At 44.5% G+C, this 19,844-nt stretch overlaps 1 protein-coding gene across 10 annotated transcripts in view; it reads right to left on the bottom strand.

The window, feature by feature from the left end:
• Window positions 1-6,389: 6,389 nt before the first annotated feature.
• Window positions 6,390-19,844, bottom strand: part of LOC118528841 (uncharacterized) — a 59,849-nt gene continuing 46,394 nt past the window's right edge. For 2 of the 10 annotated variants that reach the window (XM_036081185.2, XM_036081188.2), the window contains 3 exons: window positions 19,281-19,407; window positions 18,133-18,228; window positions 6,390-12,184 (listed from right to left, as the gene is read on the bottom strand). In XM_036081185.2, coding sequence (XP_035937078.1) covers window positions 10,200-12,184; window positions 18,133-18,228; window positions 19,281-19,407 — 2,208 coding nt within the window. In that variant the 3' untranslated portion in view covers window positions 6,390-10,199. Of the gene's footprint in view, window positions 12,185-15,370; window positions 15,891-17,692; window positions 17,806-18,132; window positions 18,229-19,280; window positions 19,433-19,844 lie in introns of those variants that run through there. The other 8 variants (XR_013443579.1, XR_013443580.1, XR_013443581.1 and 5 more) reach the window with 8 other exon arrangements.

The raw sequence follows: 19,844 nt of genomic DNA, 5'->3' as shown, positions 1-19,844 counted from the left end.
GAGGGTCAGAGGGAGAAGCAGACTCCCCGCTGAGCAGGGAGCCTGATGTGGGACTCGATCCCGGGACTCCAGAATCATGACCTGAGCCGAAGGCAGTTGCTTAACCAACTGAGCCACCCAGGCGCCCCGGTGGTATTTTTAATAGCATTGTATGGTGACAGATGGTAGCTAGACTCGAACGCATGGAGTTGTCGAATCCCTGTGTTGTACACTTGAAACTGCTCATCTCTATTATAAATATTCATATATATGATACTTTAATTGTTTCTTATATTGCTTCTTATCCCTTCTGGAATTTAGGTTTTTTGGTGTGATATGGATGCAGTGCTATTATTTTGTCCAAAATGTTTGGTTGTGGGTCCTAACATATATTGAACAAAACATCCTGCTTTTAATTTCAAAGTCAAATTTCTTCAGTGGCCCAGAGATTACATAGGGACAAACAAGAACACGTGTTCAAAGGGGTTCCCACATTCTGCCACACAAAACTATCTTCTGAATATATTTTTAAGAACAAGAATATATAAATAGAATGCCCTTCTGGGCTCTCCTTTGGTTGACTCTAATTTTTTCCTCTTCTTTGACCCTGTCTGTAGCTTCGGCAACAGGGATTAGAAGCAGATACAAAACAAACATTCCTTAAACTGATCTTACGAGTATCAGTATACAAATTTTTATGAACATGTTTTCATTTCCCATGGGTATATACTTAGGAGTAGAATTGCTGAATCCTATGGTCAGTATATGTTTAACTTTTTTTTAACCCTTAAATTTTTTATTGAAGTATAGTTGACATAAAATGTGAACGTTTCAGGTATACAGCATAATGACTGACAAGTCTATACATTATGTTATGGTCATCACAAGTGTAGCTACCATCTGTCACCATACAACTATATGTATAGCTTTTAAGAAACTGCCAAACTGTATTCTCACCAGCAATGTCTAAGAGCTCTGCTTCCTCTGCATCCTTGCCAACATTTTGTACGGGGAGTCTTTTATGTTTGGCCATTCTGATGAGTGTAGTGCAGTATCTCAGCCTTATTTTTCACAACAAAAATTAACAATCCAGATGTCCATCAACAGGTGAATGGGTAGACAAACTGTGGCATATCCATACAATGGAATGCTGAGCAATTAAAAAAAAAAATAACATGCACAAATCCCAAAACCATGACACTGAGTGAAAGAAGGTACGAAGAGTTACTAGGTATATGATTCCATTCATACGAAATTCTAGAACAGATAAAAATAATCTACAGCGTTAGAAGAGAAACCAATGGTTGGGGTCAGTGGTGAGAGTGAAATTTGACTGTGAAGAGGTACAAGGGAATATTTTTAAGTGATGGAAATACTCTACAACTTGGTAGGAGTGGTAGTTATGTAGGCGTAGCCATTTATCAGAATTCATGGAGCTTCAACTCTATGTTAAAAATAGATACATTTTGGGGCACCTGGGTGGCTCAGTCCTTAAGTGTCTGCCTTCAGCTCAGGTCATGATCCCAGGGTCCTGGGATCGAGCCCCGCATCGGGCTCCCTGCTCCACGGGGGGAAGCCTGCTTCTCCCTCTCCCACTCCCCCTGCTTGTGTTTCCTCTCTCTCTGTGTCTCTCTCTGTCATATAAATAAATAAAATCTTTTAAAAAAAAAGATACATTTTATTGTCTGCAACTTTTATCAATAAAATTTATTTCTAAAGTGTAGTTCTGAAGAAAGAATGAAAAAGGATAGACTAAAATTTGTTAAAGGAACACCAAAAAAAAAAAAAAAAAAAAAAAGCCTAACACCACAGAAGGCAGCAATTGATCAGAGAGGCTGGCCTGGTGGACAGATGCAACTGTTGTATAAGAAGTAGCAAGTACCCGCCATGCCCTGATGACACAGGCCAGAAGGTGTCGGGTAAAGTTCATAAGAACTTAGAGGCCTGACATAAATGCCATTTTTAGAAGTTCAGTGAACTGAGGAAAGCCAGGTAAAGGCTTTAAAGTAAAGGGCAAGATGGGGGCGCCTGGGTGGCTCAGTTGGTTAAGCGACTGCCTTCGGCTCAGGTCATGATCCTGGAGTCCCAGGACTCGTGGCATCGGGCTCCCTGCTCAGCAGGGAGTCTGCTTCTCACTCTGACCCTCCCCCTCTCATGTGCTCTCTCTCTCTCATTCTCTCTTTTCAAATAAAATCTTTAAAAAAAATAAAGGGCAAGTTACTAAAATGCACACTCCACGCCACACGGAGGTACGGTGCTTGGTGGGCCTCCTTGAAGTTGGAAGGCAGCACAGAGCACACTCGGGTAGTTTGTAAAGCTTCTGATTTCGAGTGGCACCCAGAGCAAGCGGGCTCTGCGGCGGGCACGGGACGGGTGTGAGGCACCCTGCAGCTGGCCTTACAGCGTGCAGAAGGTCTGTGTGAGAAGCATCCAAGGCAGAGGAAGATGCTGTCTGGACTTAAGAGTTGCAAAGACCTCTAGAGTTCTGTACCAAAGCCCCAATTTCTGTGACAGGAAACTATTCTTGAAAAGCAGAGTCTTGCACACCACAGGGCCCTCACAGAGCGTACACACTTCACCATGTGATTTTGTAACTGGTGTTAGATGTAATATCAGGTTCATTGATGGCTGCTGAATTCATTGTATCATAGAATGATTCATTTGGTATCAGGTATCAGGCCCTGGAAAGTGCATAAAGCCCAGCAGAAGAAATAATTCACAGATGCATCAAGTATCATCTGGAAAGAACTACTGGTACACATTAGCCCCTCATTTTGTGGAGACCCTGAAAGACAGTTCCAGGGGAAAGAAACCTTCCCAGTGGTCAAAGCTATAAAGCAGTGCACTTAGGAATTTACTTAACACAGATGGAGGGATGGCTGGAAACATGGATATCTTGGCAGAGGTAACTCATTTGGCTGGTTGGTAGGATCCTGACAGGCACAAAGCAAACATCAGGGACAAGGAAGTCTGAGGAAAAGGCAACTAGGTTGAACTCTGCACTTTGGTAATGGACATAAAGCAGGTTGATTTTTATATCTCACATTAATACCTAGAAGAATCAGAGAAAGCAACGGGCAGTGTGACTCATCTTGTGCATACTGGCCAGCTTCGGGTCCAGTGGGCCATTTTAAGGCAAAGAAAGTATAATAACGGGGTAATGGTCATGGTTAAGACCACAAGTGTTAATGTTACTTCGTTACACAGAAGGAGTCAGCCTGACAGATGGTAAAATGGCCTATTGATGATTCCCCAGTTTTACAGTATGTACTTGTGACCCAATTATTGGGTCTATCCTTAAGGATATCCAGCTTCTACATTTTTGATTATAGAGATAAGATTATAGAGATAAGATGTCCATCTATTTTGGCCCTTTAGACCCCAGGATCAATTAGCCACTTACAAAGTTGCCTGCAGGGACAGCAATTCTGATTACCATCCTGACCTTGAGCCTATCACAGTAACCCTGCCATCTTGTCTCTCAAAATTAAATTCTGCTACTAAGCCTTTTCCATCACAGAACCCTGGAGTCTCCTTTGATATCAGGAACCTCACTTTGGGGCACCGTTGGCCCCTAGCACAACAATAAGCACATTTTTACAGGATTCTGGTGCTCCTTGTACCCACTAATTTCTCAATGCCCCTCTTGGATGTCAAGATTGGGGGAATTGATGAGTGGATTACTCATAACAAACCTATATCGTCATATTTCCTTAAATCCATATATTATGCCAAGGAGTTTCTGACATCCTATCTTTGTATGAGCCTCTGTCAAGTCCAAGATTCCACATAATAAACTAATCAGAAAAAAGATACTGATGGTTCAACAAAATCAAAATCTTGTTCATTGTAAAAGCTAACAAATAGGAAAATTTTTGCCAAGATGGAATGAGAGTAAAAGAGAATTCACAAATAAATATAAATGAAAAATTCAGCGTAACTACAGATACAGAAGAGATCCAAAGATAATATCTATGACTTGATGTCAGTAAATATAAATTACTAGAAAAACAGCCTACCAAAACTTCCTGAATAATATATATAAAGCAATGTGAGTCACATGCTATCTTCAGCAGTAAGCTGCTAACCTTCAGGGCTTGTCACCTCTCCCTGGAATGTACCTGGGGTATCAGGGTCTCCAACGTGCTAGCCACCTCTCCATCATCCTGCTAGATGGGCACAATTTCACTGTTACCAGACTATGTCCAGATAGTCTGGACCTCTTCAGACTGTTACGGCAGCCCTGGGGCAAACTGTGAATGTGTAATGTTGTCCACTCCATGTTAATACAGACATCTTCTGATCTCTTTTCCTGAGTGGGATAAAAAGAATGCATTTGTCAAATCAAAGTCTGTATCCTATGTACCTGAGGGCATATAAATCTGCTTTAGAAAACAGTGCCAGGGGGCGCCTGGGTGGCTCAGTCATTAAGCATCTGCCTTCGGCTCAGGTCATGATCCCAGGGTCCTGGGATCGAGCCCCACATCGGGCTCCCTGCTCAGCAGGAAGCCTGCTTCTCCCTCTCCCACTCCCCCTGCTTGTGTTCCCGCTCTCGCTATGTCTCTGTCAAATAAATAAATAAAGTCTTAAAAAAAAAAACTTGAGAAAACAGTGCCAGGTCTGCAAGCAGTGCTATTACTTGGTTGAACTTGTCTGTAGTTTGCAGTCGGTGTAGTCTGTATGGTTTGCCGGGCTTCTAAAAAGCCCGAGCTACTAAAGTAGATAGCAGTGTAATAGGAACTCTGCCAATGTATCCTTTAGGTCTTTTTTTTTTTTTTTTTTTAAGATTTTATTTATTTGACAGAGAGAGACACAGCGAGACAGGGAACACAAGCAGGGGGAGAGGGAGAGGGAGAAGCAGGCTTCCCGCGGAGCAGGGAGCCCGATGTGGGGCTCGATCCCAAGACCCTGGGATCATGACCTGAGCCGAAGGCAGACACTTAACAGCTGAACCACCCAGGCGCCCTCCTTCAGGTCTTTTAGAATAGCACTAACCTCTGCCACCCCCTCCTATACTCCTCCCCCAAGGGCAGTATTGTTTTTTATGTACTATCCTATCTGGGGAGTAAGTTTCAGAGACCTCCATCTTGCCTTCCCTACTATGGTGACCCTTAGCCAAAGACCAGGCATCCAGTGCAGGGGTCAATCCAAATTGCCAAGAATGCCAATCTGTCCAATAGCACAGAATCTCACAGGGTTGATTTGGCTACTGCCATTAGTGAATGTCCAAGAGAACCAGGGCTGAGCCCCCAGTACAGCACCATTCCCTGAGGAGACTAACCGGCACTTGGTGTCAAGTTGACGATTTTGGCCTGAAAAGGCCACCGTTCTCACAAGAAAAAACACAATCCAGGTAGGGGTTTTCTGCCCACAGTACCTCAGCCAGCACCACTATCCAAAGGCTGACAAAATAGGGGCGCCCGGGTGGCTCAGTTGTTGAGCACCTGCCTTCGGCTCAGGTCATGATCCCGGGGTCCTGGGATCGAGTCCTGCATTGAGCTCCCTGCTCGGCGGGGAGCCTGCTTCTTCCTCTGCCACTCCCCCTGCTTGTGCTTGCTCTCTCTTCCTCAAATAAAAATCTTTAAAAAAAAAAAAAAAGGCTCACAAAATGATTGAACAGTATGGGATCCCTCATACACTGTATCAGACCAGAAGGAACCACTCTGCAGCAAAGGGGGTGCAAGAATATGCCCAGAACAAAAGGGTACACTGGATTTATTACATAACTCACCTTCCGTAGAAAGCCGGAATGGCCTCGTGAGCCACCAAAGCCAGCAGAGGCCCCGGAATGGCTCCCCGGGGAGAGAGACCACCACCAGTGGGGACCGGTTGGTCCTAGTGACCTGTTTCCTCAATCTCTCCTCAGACAGACCCAATGCTGGGAAAATGGGGCTCAGCAGTGGAAGGGCTGGACTGTGGTGACAGAGATGGGCCGCTCAACCCTCTCCAAGGAAGGACTTGCTACCCAGGGGCAGGGAGAGAGGCCAGCAGGCTGCCTCCAGTGGCCAGCCTTTGTGGAGTTGGCCTGAGCTAAAAAAAAAAAAAAAAAACAAACTGCCTGACATGGGATGATCCCCTTCTCAGGGCCGCAGGCCTCTGGTGACAGAGAACCTCAGGGCTGCAGAGACCTGACCATCGGGGCCCAATACGAGTCACTCCTGAGCAGCACTTGCTTCAGAGCTCCCTACCAGTGTGGCCAGGGTCTCAACCACTTCTGTGCAGCCTTCTTCCTCTGACCCACCCTTTGCTGTTTATCCTTCCTTCACCTCACAGCTGCTGATCCTCCATAAGCATCTTGCATTCCAAACTTCATGTCAGGGTCCACTTCCAGAGAATCCAAGTCATGATACAGCCTGACCTCCTACGTGAAGAATATTTGGGTTGTAAGTAACAAACACGACTTGAACCAGCCAAAGCAAACATGAGAATTTATTACAAGGATATTTGGGATATCTCACAGAAGAATGCAACAATCAAGGCATGAAAAAGGCAGAGGGCAGAGGTGAACCAGGACATCAAGACCAGAAGCAGCAGATCCTGGAGCACGATTTTCCATGGCTTCATTCTTGTCTCTTTCTGCAGACGATGCTTCCCCACGTGGTAGGGGGAAGCCACTGAGAGCACCCACGCTTACATGTTACAGCTTCAGTTGCTTAAACTATGCAAAGAAGGTAGTCCCAGCTTTCCAGCTTTCTAATGGAAAAGACATGTGATGGTTATATTATCACAGTGACAAACACGTGTGCACGCTCATAAAGTGTGGACAGGCATTAACAAGGAACACGGGCATTTCAGGGACAGAAGGTTGGCGAAAAGCATTAAACTGTAGAAACCTCAAGGAACTCCAAGTAGTTCAAGGAGGCCAAAAAAGTATTGTGTAGGAAGAAAGATATTCAGAAATGACAGATAGCCTGGATTTGTACAGAAGTCCTCATCTACGGTGAGGACAGTACATTTTAAGTCCACAATTAGCCACGTGGTTTTTCAACAGAGAAGTGCATAATCGGAATTGCATCTTAAAATAACTACTAACTGTGGAAAATGGACGAGGGTCATGGTGGGGTGAGCTCGTCCGCACTTGGCCCAGGCCGGCTTGTTGGTACAGTATTTGCAGACTCAGGAGTTCGGTGAAATCAACAACCTGAGCATATTCTGCTGGAATAAGCAACCAATAAGGGAGGCCTCAAGTGTGGATTCCAAATGCCTGCTGATCTCTATTCTGCTATCTGACACAGGTATTGCTGGATAAATCAGATATTCTTTGGGTTCCTTTCACCCAGTCTCTACAAGAGTTGATCTTGAAATTAAAATATCCAGAACACATGGACCCACACAGAGATAACTTTGTCTCTATTACCAAAGCCCACAAAGAAAGGCTGAACAGAAGGCACTCCTGGGACAGATCCCAAAATTCACTTTACTTAGTAGAAGGAATATACAATAGGAATTATCCTCCGCAGGACTGTCTCCAGGCCACTGGGGGAACCTGGGTGGAGAGAGGAGAGAGGGGTTGCTCCTTCCACCTGGGCTCCTTTCCCATTCAACCAACATAACCTGTTGTGCTCCAGGAAGCTGCACATAAATCCCTCTTAACTTTAAAACCTGTTTTCTTCCTGATGTGGGATTTGTGAGCGGAAATGTGGGGTTACATGTGTTCTGTGGTTTACCAAAGTAATTTAAAAGACAAACACTAGAAATGTCTAATTTCAGAATCAAAGCCCTCTTGTGACTTCAGAAAGAGTCCCTAGTGAGTTCTACACAACATAGCTGGGCCTCCACGTAAGGTATTCTGATAAACGAGACCTCTGCTGCCAGCATTTAGCCCTCCCAATGACTGCTTCCTGGCACTCGGGAAAAAAACCTGCTCTTGGGTATTAGACCAATGGGCTAGTGCCGAAGTTCTATTAGTTAGTGAGGAAAGCACTGGGTTTAACTACCTAATAGTACATGGAATAATCTAGAATTGAAGTCAGCAAAATTAGGTCACTTTTAGACAACAGACTCCAAACTCAATCCAAGAACTAATGAATCAATCTCTGGGACTAGGAAAGAGAATCATGATCGATGAAAATTTAAAAATAGGAAAATCTACAAAGAATCACCCTGTCACTATTCTCTTAGAAATGAAGTTGATAAAAATCATGTTCAGGTATTAGGGGAAGAGTAGGAAGTCCATACATTTGAATATGAATACAAATTTGGGAACTCAAGATACTTTTAACCTGGTGCAGTGGATTAGAAAATTACTCTTTAAGTCCCAATTTTTCAACAATGATGTTAAAATTGGTAACTAAAGGAAAAAAAAAATACTGCTAGAATCAAAGGTGCAATACACCATACTGATAAAAGCAACTTGTGTTTGAGAGAAGTCATGATTTTTCCAAGTCTGGTAACAAGGTCAGGGCTGGACTTTTCTGAATTTCACCATCACACAGAATACTGTTGACTTTGTCAAGCAACATTGTTAAGATCACTGCAAAGTTCTACCTAAGGGGTGGTTCATGCACTGCCAAAGTAAACCCTACTTATCATGAAAGGTTTACAGCGGGAGTCTCCATGTAGAGGATGCAACGGGTGACGAAAGGTGAAACACACGTATTTCAAATGATGCAACAATGAAAATCCTAATTCCTAACACCTATCCAGTAGTCACAGAAATTCGCAGGAAGGCAAAACAGGCTTCCTTGAATACACCAAAAATATATTTCTCACCACAAAAATCTGTATTTTACATTTTCTGAACAGTGACTCTTAAATTGGCTTCTCCATCTAGTTTTTTTACAAGATATTCTAAGAAACACCAAAAACATAATAGCACACAGCATCGTGGTATTTCATCAGTGAAGTAACATACATGCTGTACTTGAAGCATGTCCACTTGAAGCCAAAGGCGCCAAGCTGAATGGGAACAAGACCTTGCACAGCACGACTGCCATTTAGCCCGAGTGCTGAGTGCAGAGTTCACACACCTGCTTTCTTTTGTTCTCTCGTGAGTCGCTACTGCTGGGCTGTGGTTCCTGCCTTTGAAAATTAACAACCAGGTTCTATTTAAATTGTTTCTCTCAGGTTGCAGAATGTTGGCTTTTGTAACTGAAGAGAAAGGTCAGCAACAACAGACCCCTTCTATATGCCAACAAGCCGTAAGGAAAAAGGATGTGGTGCACTCACTCAAGCTGCGTCTTTCGCAGTAACACGTGCTGTATCAGCTGCCGTTTTTACCGTATCACTGAAACAGAGAAACCAGCAGCACGCGGTGTGTCCTGACGTCGGAGGCACCACCAGGCACGGTACGTGCACTTCGTGCTTGCAGTTACATTAGCACGTGATTCCAAAACATGAGACACACTGTGTGACACAGGAAAATAAGCCATAAATACCACTGAGAAATGTCTTATTTTGATGTTTCAATGACTCAATTTATTCACATATTTTTATTTTTTTATTTTTTTTTTAAATTTTTTATTGTTATGTTAATCCCCATACATTACATCATTAGTTTTAGATATAGTGTTCCATGATTCATTGTTTGTGTATTCACATATTTTTAAAACTTCATTCTTCAGAGTGAACATATCAACCATTAGAATTGGGCATTTTTGATAACCCCGTCTATAAAAAAATGTATGGCTTCCCTTTATAGCCTTATTTCTAGGGGCACATGTTTCCAAGGTCTTTAAATTGTTAGTTTTACCCACAATATGAATTCCCCCAAAATACGATACGGTTGGATTACCTGCTGAAGACTGTCCCATATTTAGCATTTTCACTGAGCTTCATTCCTGAGAGTATTTCCTTAATGCACAACGAGCTGTGACTTCTTGACGAAAATATGACATTACTTGCTGCATTCATGGGGTTTTTCCTCATTTACTGGACTAGGGTTTACCCCAGTGGGGATATTTCCACCAGCAAATGAGGTGTGACCTCTGCAAGGCTTTCTGATGTTTACTGTACTCCTGGTTGCTTTTCATTTCCCACTTTATGTCTGACAGGGTTCTGAAATCCACTGCATCCCACAGGCTCATTCTACTCTCAGGGTTCTTACATGAACAGGTTAACCTGCTGAAAGCTCTCCCTACATAACCTCAGAGCTCCTACCCTAAAAGATTACCCAGACAGACATACAATGTGATGCAACTATTTATCTGAAAGGTTTACCCTGTGTTTTCTGAAGTACAAACAGGTGAGATCTCGGTCAAAGGCTAGTATTAACTCCACTCCTAGGATTTCTTCACTGTATGAGTTCTCTGGTGATTAATGAGCTGTGACTTTTGGGAGAAGGCTTTCCCACATTCGTGGCATTGGTAGGGCTTCTCTCCTGTGTGAATTCTCTGGTGATTAACAAGCTGTGACTTCTGAGAAAAGGCCTTCCTACATTCACTGCAGCCATAGGGCTTCTCCCCAGTGTGTGTCCTCTGATGTGGTGTGAGGTGTGATTTCCGAGAAAAGGCTTTGCCACACACACCGCACCCAAAGGGTTTCTCGCCTGTGTGAGTTCTCTGATGATTGAGGAGGCTTGACTTCTCCCTGAAGGCCTTCCCACACTCGCTGCATTCGTATGGTTTTTCTCCTGTGTGAGTTCTTTGATGTCTAATTAGCTCTGATTTCTCAAAGAAAGCTTTCCTACAAAGACTGCATTCGTAGGGTTTCTCTCCTGTGTGGATTCTCTGGTGAGTATTCAGCTGTGACTTCTGAGAAAAGGCTTTTTCACAATCCCTACAACCGTATGGTTTTTCTCCTGTATGGGTTCTCTGGTGAGTTGCAAGACTCGACTTCTCACCAAAGGCTTTCCCACATTCCGTGCATTCATAGGGTTTCTCTCCCGTGTGAGTCCTCTGATGGGATATGAGATGTGACTTCTGACAAAAGGCCTTCCCACACTCGCTGCACACATAGGGTTTTTCTCCTGTATGAATTCTCTGATGATTAGTCAGGCTCAATTTTTCACTGAAAGCCTTCCCACACTCACTGCATTCATAGGGTTTTTCTCCTGTGTGAGTTCTCTGATGTCTAACAAGCTGAGATTTCCTGCTGAAGGCTTTCCCACATTTACTGCATACGAAGGGTTTCTCTCCTGTGTGTGTCATCTGATGGGATATGAGATGTGACTTCTGGGAGAAGGCCTTCCCGCACTGAATGCACACATGAGGCTTCTCTCCCGTGTGAGTTCTCTGGTGGTTAATGAGACTCGACCGCTCTCTGAAGGCTTTCTGACATTCACTGCATTCGTAGGGCTTCTCTCCAGTATGAATTGTCTGATGTCTAATGAGCTCTGATTTCTCAAAGAAGGCTTTTCTACAATCACTACATCCATAGGGTTTTGTTCCTGTGTGAGTCCTGTGATGTGTAACAAGCTGTGACTTCCTGCTGAAAGCTTTCCCACATTCTCTGCATTCAAAAGGTTTCTCTCCTGTATGAATTCTCTGATGATTAATAAGATTTGACTTCTCACTAAAGGCCCTCCCACATTCATTGCACCCGTAGGGTTTTTCACCTGTGTGTGTCCTCCAGTGTGAGATGAGATGTGACTTCCGGGAGAAGGCTTTCCCACATTCACCACATTCATATGGTTTCTCTCCTGTGTGTGTTCTCTGATGGGATGTGAGCTGCGACTTCTGGGAGAAGGCTTTCCCGCACTGGCCACAGTTATAAGGTTTCTCTCCCGTATGAGTTCTGTGATGAGTAATAAACTGTGACTTCTGGGGAAAGGTTTTGCCACACTTACCACAGCCAAAGGCGATCTCTCTTACATGTCTGCTCTGATGCTTAATGAGACTTGCTTTCTTACTGAAGCGCTTCCTACATTCACTGCATTCATAGAGTTTCTCCCCTAAACGAGTTCTATGATATATGATAATCTGCGACTTCTTAGAGCTAATTTTATCATATTTATCATAGTCATAGTATTTTAACCAAGTATTAGTTTCCTCAGGCTTAGTATGGAGAAACAATTTATCAAATACACTTAAGCCGTGTGGTTCCACTTTTCCATAATCTGCTTTTGGAATAAGTAAATCTAAGTGATGTTTTAAAAGTAATCCATCTACGTCATCTTCACTGTTTGATTTCGTTAAAGGAACAAAGTTCATGCTCAGATTGAATTTTTTTCCAAATGTATCACATTCATGATCTTGTTTCATATTTCTAAGCTTCTCTTGGTTATCCTGGTGCCATGTCATGTGACCATCTACTTGCAAGACTTGTTCTATAAAGAAAGAAAACCCTGTGAATGCTTCCATGGTTATGTTTAAGATTTATTTATCTATTTTAGAGAAAGAGAGAGCGAGCATGCACGAAAGTAGGAGGAAGGGCAGAGGGAGAGAATCTCAAGCAGACTCCCCGATGAGTGTGGAGCCCAAACACGGGGCTCAATCCTATGACCCTGAGATCATGACCTGAGCCAAAACCAAGAGTTGGACGCTTAACTGACTGAGCCCCCCAGGCGCCTCTTCTATGGTTGTGTTTACAGAATACAAAACCAGCAATGCTATTTGCGGGGATGAACGCTTTGGAAGGCTGTCTCTCAGTCCCAAGTATAAGATCTATCCTCTGGGTATTTGGGGGAAAAAAGAAAAGAAAATGCTATAAATAGGAATAAGATACAGGCAGTATATTAAGTCACCTCTGGTTGTTGTCAAATCTAGGTTTATAAAATGTAAAAAATTCATCAAGACCGAAGAGGAACAAAGAAAGGAGGATGGAAGAAGAACTGATCCAATATTCTGAGGAGAGGATTTCCTCCACCCTGACTGAGTGTGCAAAGCACTGGGGACAGGAGACAGTCAGCCCCTGACCTTGCAAAGCTTACATTCTAATGGGAAGAAGACAGAAAATTAACAGGTTTGATAGAGGAACTACTGAAGCCATTTCAAGCTTGAAGAATGAGAAATCGTTTGTGAGCTTTTCCCCATTTTTAGATTTTCTGGAAGTCTGAAACTTTCCAAGCACATTTTCAACATTATTACCATAAAAGCCACTTCATGGAACGCATCATCTTTCATTTAACCTGTTCAGGCACAAAACCTTAAGATCCATATGTTTGTTTGTTTTAAGATTTTATTTATTTATTTGAGAGAGAGAGACACAGTGAGAGAGGGAACACAAGCAGGGCGGGTAGGAAAGGAAGAAGTAGGCTTCCCGCGGAGCAGGAAGCCCGATGTGGGACTCGATCCCCGGACCCCAGGATCCTGACCTGAGCCGAAGGCAGATGCTTAATGACTGAGCCACCCAGGCGCCCCAGATCCATATGTTCTTTCACTGAAAATACTCTAAGATAGGGGATGAGGGAAAAAGAGGTCTGGCAGTTAAAATCAGAGTCTAGTATAGAAACATTAGCTTTGAGATGGAGGTTAAGAGTCTGAATAAAGTGGTAATAGGAGATGTGAGAGCAGAAAATGAAGTACTTGTAAATTAAACTTACAACTTTGCATTACTTTAAATATTACATTGTTAGACTAAATACACATTTGGAAGGGCTCCTGGATGGCTCAGTCGTTAAGTGTCTGCCTTCGGCTCAGGTCATGATCCCAGGGTCCTGGGATTGAGCCCTCCATCGGGCTCCCTGCTTGGCGGGAAGCCTACTTCTCCCTCTCCCTCTCCCCTGTTCCCTCTCTCGCTGTGTCTTTCTCTGTCAAATAAATAAATAAAATCTTTAAATAAATAAATACATACATACATACACACACATTTGGAAATTTTTACTTTTTTCCCACTAGAAAAATTGGACTGCTTTATGTTTGGTCTCTCCCCACCACTCTTCCCTGCTATACTTTAATCTATCTCATTAGCTCAGTGAAACAGCCTTCCACCTGGTTTCCCTGCTTCCCATTATATTTTCCACAATGCAGTTAAGTCAAACTTCTAAAAATGTAAATCAGGGGTGCCTGGGTGGCTCAGTCGGTTAAGCGGCTGCCTTTGGCTCGGGTCATGATCCCAGGGTCCTGGGATCGAGCCCCGCATCGGGCTCCCTGCTCAGCAGAGAGCCTGCTTCTCCCTTTCCCTCTGCCTGCTGCTCTGCCTACTTGTGCGATCTGTCAAATAAATAAATAAATAAATATCTTAAAAAAAAAAAAAAAAAAGAGCAAACATTAAAAAAAAAAAAAGTGTAAATCAGGGGGCTCCTGGGTGGCTCAGTTGGCTAAGTGTCCAACTCCTGGTTTCGGCTCAGGTCATGATCTCAGGGTCGTGGGACTGAGCCCCACACAGGGCCCCGTGCTCAGCAGGGGGTCTGTTTGTCTCCCTCTCTGACTCCTCTGCCCTTTCCCCCACTCGCACGTGCTCTCTCTCAAATAAATAAATCTTTTATTTTTTTTATTTTTTTATTTTTTTAAGATTTTATTTATTTGCGAGAGAGAGAGAATGAGAGACAGAGAGCATGAAAGGGAGGAGGGTCAGAGGGAGAAGCAGACTCCCTGCTGAGCAGGGAGCCCGATGTGGGACTCGATCCCAGGACTCCAGGATCATGACCTGAGCCGAAGGCAGTTGCTTAACCAACTGAGCCACCCAGGCGCTCAAATAAATCTTTTTAAAAAATGTAAATCAGGTAACTATTTTTACTTAAAATTACTTGCATCAGTCTAACCACCTGTCTACTGCTTACAAGTCCATGTACGACCTAGGTCCCGCACACAGGCCAGCCTCTATTTCCCTGGCACACTAAGCCCCAGACACAAAGGCTTCCTTTCCATTTTCCTGAGGTCACCAAGCCCCTTCCTGACCTAATACATTCATATCTGCATTCATTTAGGGAACACTTTCCCCCAATTCACATAGCTCACTCACTTTGGTCTTCACGTCCAGAACTGGCTTCTCCACATGACCATATTGTGGACTGAATGTTTACGCGTCCCCCCTACCTGCCCATCCCCAAAACTCTATGTTGAAGCCCTAACCTTCAGTGTGGCTATATTTGGAAATGGGATCTCAACGGAATTAAGGTTAAATGAGATCATAAGGGTGGGGCCCTGATCCAAAAGGATTAGTATCCTTATTAGAAACACCTCACCACCCCCCACTCCCTGCACAAAGAGAGGCCATGTGGCGGCAAAGCTACAAGGCGGCTGTCTACAAACCAGGAGGACCGTGTTCATTAGAACCCAATCAGGCAGGCACCTTGACCTTGGACTTCCAGCCTCCCCAATTGTGGGAACAGCTTGCTGCTGTTTACCCATCTGTGCTATTTTGTTATGGCAGCCTGAGCAGAGCCACAGACTCTCTACCCTATTATCATCTATCTAATTTATTTCTATAATAGACCTTTTAGGATCTGGGCTTTACCCTGGTTATTTGCCAACTTGATTAGTTTTATCCTCCCATGAGAAAGTAAGCACTCTGTAGGCAGGCAACTGATCTCTAATGCTCACTATTGTACCCGTACCACCCAGCACAATACCTGGAGTAAGAGACATCACCACGTCTTCAACTTTCTACGACACACGACTGCAATGTAGCCCTTGGCTGCCATTTGGAGCTTGGTTTCTAGAGTGTTCCCACCACTCCCAGCTTTTAACAGGGGCAACCTGTGCCTGGACTCTGTGCAAACAAGGTGGTCTGTGCTGAGCGCCTGCCGTCCTGGGAGTCTGCAATGCTGCTATGTGCCAGGCGAGGTCCCCGGGTGCTGGGTCATCAGTGAGCTTTCCTGGGCAGAAACACTACACACATTACTGCATTTTTGTTGCTGGGGTGACCCTCACGGAGGGAGCAGCACAGGAAACCTACACCCGGATTCCTCCAGACTGTGCTTTGCCCTTTCCCTGGTGAGGAAGCTGTCATTAGGTCACTGTAATAAGTCTTAGCCTTATGGACAACGATATCCTGAGTCCTCCTAGCGACTCTCCGAACATGGTGGTCTTGAGGACCCTGACACACAGGCCTTGTTTAGGTAGCTTTGACTACGTTGCAGTGAAGCATGAATGTCCAATATTTAAATCCTGAATTTAAAAAAACCAAAAAAACCTAAATGCAAATGTCTTAACTTTTTTTTTTAGTTTTTTTTTACAGATTTTATTTATTTATTTGCCAGAGAGAGAGAGCACAAGCAGGGGGAGCAGCAGAGGCAGAGGGAGAAGCAGGCTCCCCGCCCAGCAACAAGCCCGATGCAGGACTTGATCCCAGGACCCGGGATCATGACCTGAGCCTAAGGCAGGTGCTTAACAGACTGAGCCACCCAGGCGCCCCACAAATGTCTTAACTTAACTAATTTCTACGCTTCTGTAAGGTGTTTTCTAGGTCTTTTATTTTTAATTATCTTTAGTTGTCACTCAAGTGGACGCTATCAATGAATGAGGGGCACATAAAAATTACAAGAGGTTCCTCAAACTACAAACTCCAGTTCTAGAATATTCCATCTTAAAACTACATACACACCACTCTACTGAATCAATTTTGCTGATAATGCATCCATAATGGTTATTGTTGGAAAAAAAAATGCCCAGGTAATCTAATGCACACCTGGCTAAAAACACCTAAATTAAAACAATGGGCTTATTGCATAAATATTGTCTGATTACATAAGTGGATGTAAACTATAAACCTTGTGTTTATGCGTGCACACAGCTCAGGGAACCAACCAACTAAGGAACATTACATACACTGTGATCAGGTCTGGGATGGGACTTCCAAAAAAGTGAGAAAACTTTAGCTGGAACAGTCAAGGAACATCCCATGAGTATGAATGCAGCAAAAACAGAGCTTACGCAGGAAGGATGAAGATAAAGCATAGCACAATCAAACATTCAGATGCAGAGAAGAATAAATATTACATGTGAAGACACAGAGAAATGTGTAAATGGCATTGACCATGAAGTGGGGGGAAAGGGTAAACAGCTGACGGCCGACGCAGACCCCGACTGTGGATCCCGGAGGAAGAGGCCACCGGCTGTAGCAGATACTCTGCTGCCTCAGCTACATTCAGAGGGACGCCCCGGGCAGACTGTGGGACCTACCCCAGGCACCCACATCTCTCTGCCCAAAACAATCCTTAGGCCACACACGGCATGCTTGGTCTGCATGCAGGGATTCTGGACATTCTGGAGAGTTAACACCCTGAGAGATGGGAGTCAGTGGGTGACCAGCTTCCTGGCCCCACAGGGGCTCCCAGCAGCCGCCATGGGTCAGCACCCCTTCCAACATGCACACCGCCATTCCCTCTCCACCCCCATCTCCCTGCTCTTTCTCCCACTACAGTAAATTCTTGGCACTCAGATCCGTATCTCAGGGTCTGCTTCCGAGGGAACCTGAAGTCAATGTCACACAGATGAGTAGGGATGTAGGACAGATCAGAGACAGCTGGCTGCTTTAGGGACTGAAATACAAGGTATCATTTGAGAACACTTATAAAAGGTAAGGCTCTGGACCCATCAAGCCTAGTTTTAAGTGTGACTTGAGGAGTTAAGTTAAAAAGATAGTTTCCAGGGGCACCCGGGTGGCTCAGTTGGTTGAGCGACTGCCTTCGGCTCGGGTCATGATCTTGGAGTCCCAGGATCGAGTCCAGCATCGGGCTCCCTGCTCGGTGGGGAGTCTGCTTCTCCCTCTGACCCTACCCCCTCTCGAGCACCCTCTCTCTCACTCTCTCTCAAATAAATAAATAAAATCTTAAAAAAAAAAAAAAGACAGTTTCCAAAGGGCAAGAGAATTCAATAATAAGAATGCAAGAGAGAACGTTCAGTACACTCCATGGTGTCTAATCTAGACGTAAAGTACACCAGAAGCCAACCTTACAAAAGGAGGAAAAGGACCACCGTTTGGGAGGAATAAGGGAGGACTTCCTTTTCTGCTCCACGGGCACTTCTCTGGGCATCAGACGCCCAAACGAGGGCAAAGGAAACCTCCTGAAGGTACAAGCAGAGGTGAACAGAGGACAGAAGGAGACTAAACATGTCAGAATACCAAACAAAAAGTCAAAGTCCCAGACTTGAAAGACAGGGAGTAAGTCATGGCCTAGACGAGCTGTAGATATTTTGCGTTAAGCTACAAGCAAAGAAGCCACATCTAAATGTGACTTATTTGAGCAGCTCGTGTCACCTGTTCTGAATCACCACTAAAGGTTTACAGATCTTAAAGAGAGCTCTCCAAAGCACAATTCACAGAAGTCAACCCACTGGCCAGCTGAGACTGACTTTCCGCCTCCCGCATCTGGCTGGTTCTCACACCCACCTGGACGATCTGAACTTGGAACTTCTCCATCTCTGATCCACGGCTCTTCTCCTTGCTCCAACTTGAAGATGACATCAGGTTTCATAACTTCGTACCCTGTTCAGGGGAAAACACAAAGCCATGGCCCCGACTGCTTGGGCTTTAGGGCCTCTGAAGAATGAGCAAAGTCTGGCATCAGGCAGACAGTGAAGCTACTCACTGGTGTATCAACGGAGTAAGTAATTCTCAAAGGCAACGGTCTCCCTGGCGGCTAATGGGGTCTAAAAATCTTTGACTTCTGGGGCGCCTGGGTGGCTCAGTCGTTAAGCGTCTGCCTTCAGCTCAGGTCATGATCCCGGGGTCCTGGGATCGAGCCCCACATCGGGCTCCCTGCTCAGCTGGAGGCCTGCTTCTCCCTCTCCCACTCCCCCTGCTGTGTTCCCTCTCTCGCCATCTCTTTCTGTGTCAAATAAATAAATAAAATCTAAAAAAAAATAAAAATAAAAAATAAAAATCTTTGACTTCTATAATCCAAATCCAAAACCGTTACACTCTTCAGAGGCTCTGGAGCCAATCTGCCGGGGTTCAAATCCAGGCCCTTCATTTACCAGCTGTCAGTCCCTGGGAAAGTTACTTAAACCTTCCGCACAAAACTGCTCTGTAAGGGACGCCTGGGTGGCTCAGTCGGCTAGGCGTCTGCCTTCGGCTCGGGTCGTGATCCCGGGGTCCTGGGATCGAGTCCCGCATCGGGCTCCCTGCTCGGCGGGGAGCCTGCTTCTCCCTCTCCCTCTGCTTGCTATTCCCTCTGCTTGTGCTCTGTCAAATAAATAAAATCTTAAAAAAAAAAAAAAATTATAAAAAAAACTGCTCTGTAAATAAGTCCACATGTGAACAGTATGTGAAATACAGTAAGTTCCCTGCATTAGGTGCTGCCCACTAATAGTACCAACACCACCATCCTGGTAAGTTTCAGAGCTGCACAACGAAAATAAGTCTTCGTTATTGGAAGGTGAGATGTAGATGCCTTCCCTACTGTCATAGTGCAGGGAACTTTCAATCCCCTGAATTCAGGTCCAAAACCATTAGAGATTTCAGAAGCCACAGAGCTCTCAGCAACTCAAAAAGTAAGGTGCTGGGCCCCACCGGTGGTCCTCGGGGAGCTGCCTTACCCAGAGACACGAGGCTGCTGTAGTTCTCCAACATGACATCCTTGTACAAGTCCTTCTGACTGGGGTCCAGGAGCTGCCATTCCTTTTGGGTGAAGTCCACAGATAAATCTTCAAATGAGAATGTGTCCTGTAAGAGCACAGTCCCGGTGAATCTGAAGCAACAATCACTGTGTGACGTGGGAAGGGAGGACTGGAGCTTGAGCACATCATTCTTATCACACCAAGTTACAGAGAATGACGACGGTCTCCTTCGCATTATGTCTCTGGGATAAAGTGCCATGATCCTCGATTGTTCAGAATCGAATGAACGTATCCATTCATACGATACCTGACAACTGGAATTGGCAATTTTAAATCTTCTGAACCACCAACAAAATATGTACTGAACCTCAACTATGGCACCAGAAAAGTGGTATCAAAAGAAAGAGAGCAAAACAACACCCTAAAAAGCTGCACAGCCTTGCAGAGGGCTGCAAACATACACACCTATTCATAAAATAAGCTATTATAACAGCAGAGGCAGAAATGAAGGGAGGGCACAATGTGGGTCAAAGCGATCAGTTT

This window comes from Halichoerus grypus, chromosome 13 (genome assembly GCF_964656455.1).
Source record: "Halichoerus grypus chromosome 13, mHalGry1.hap1.1, whole genome shotgun sequence".
NCBI lineage: Eukaryota > Metazoa > Chordata > Mammalia > Carnivora > Phocidae > Halichoerus > Halichoerus grypus.
This window is presented reverse-complemented; position numbering and strand designations above follow the sequence as displayed.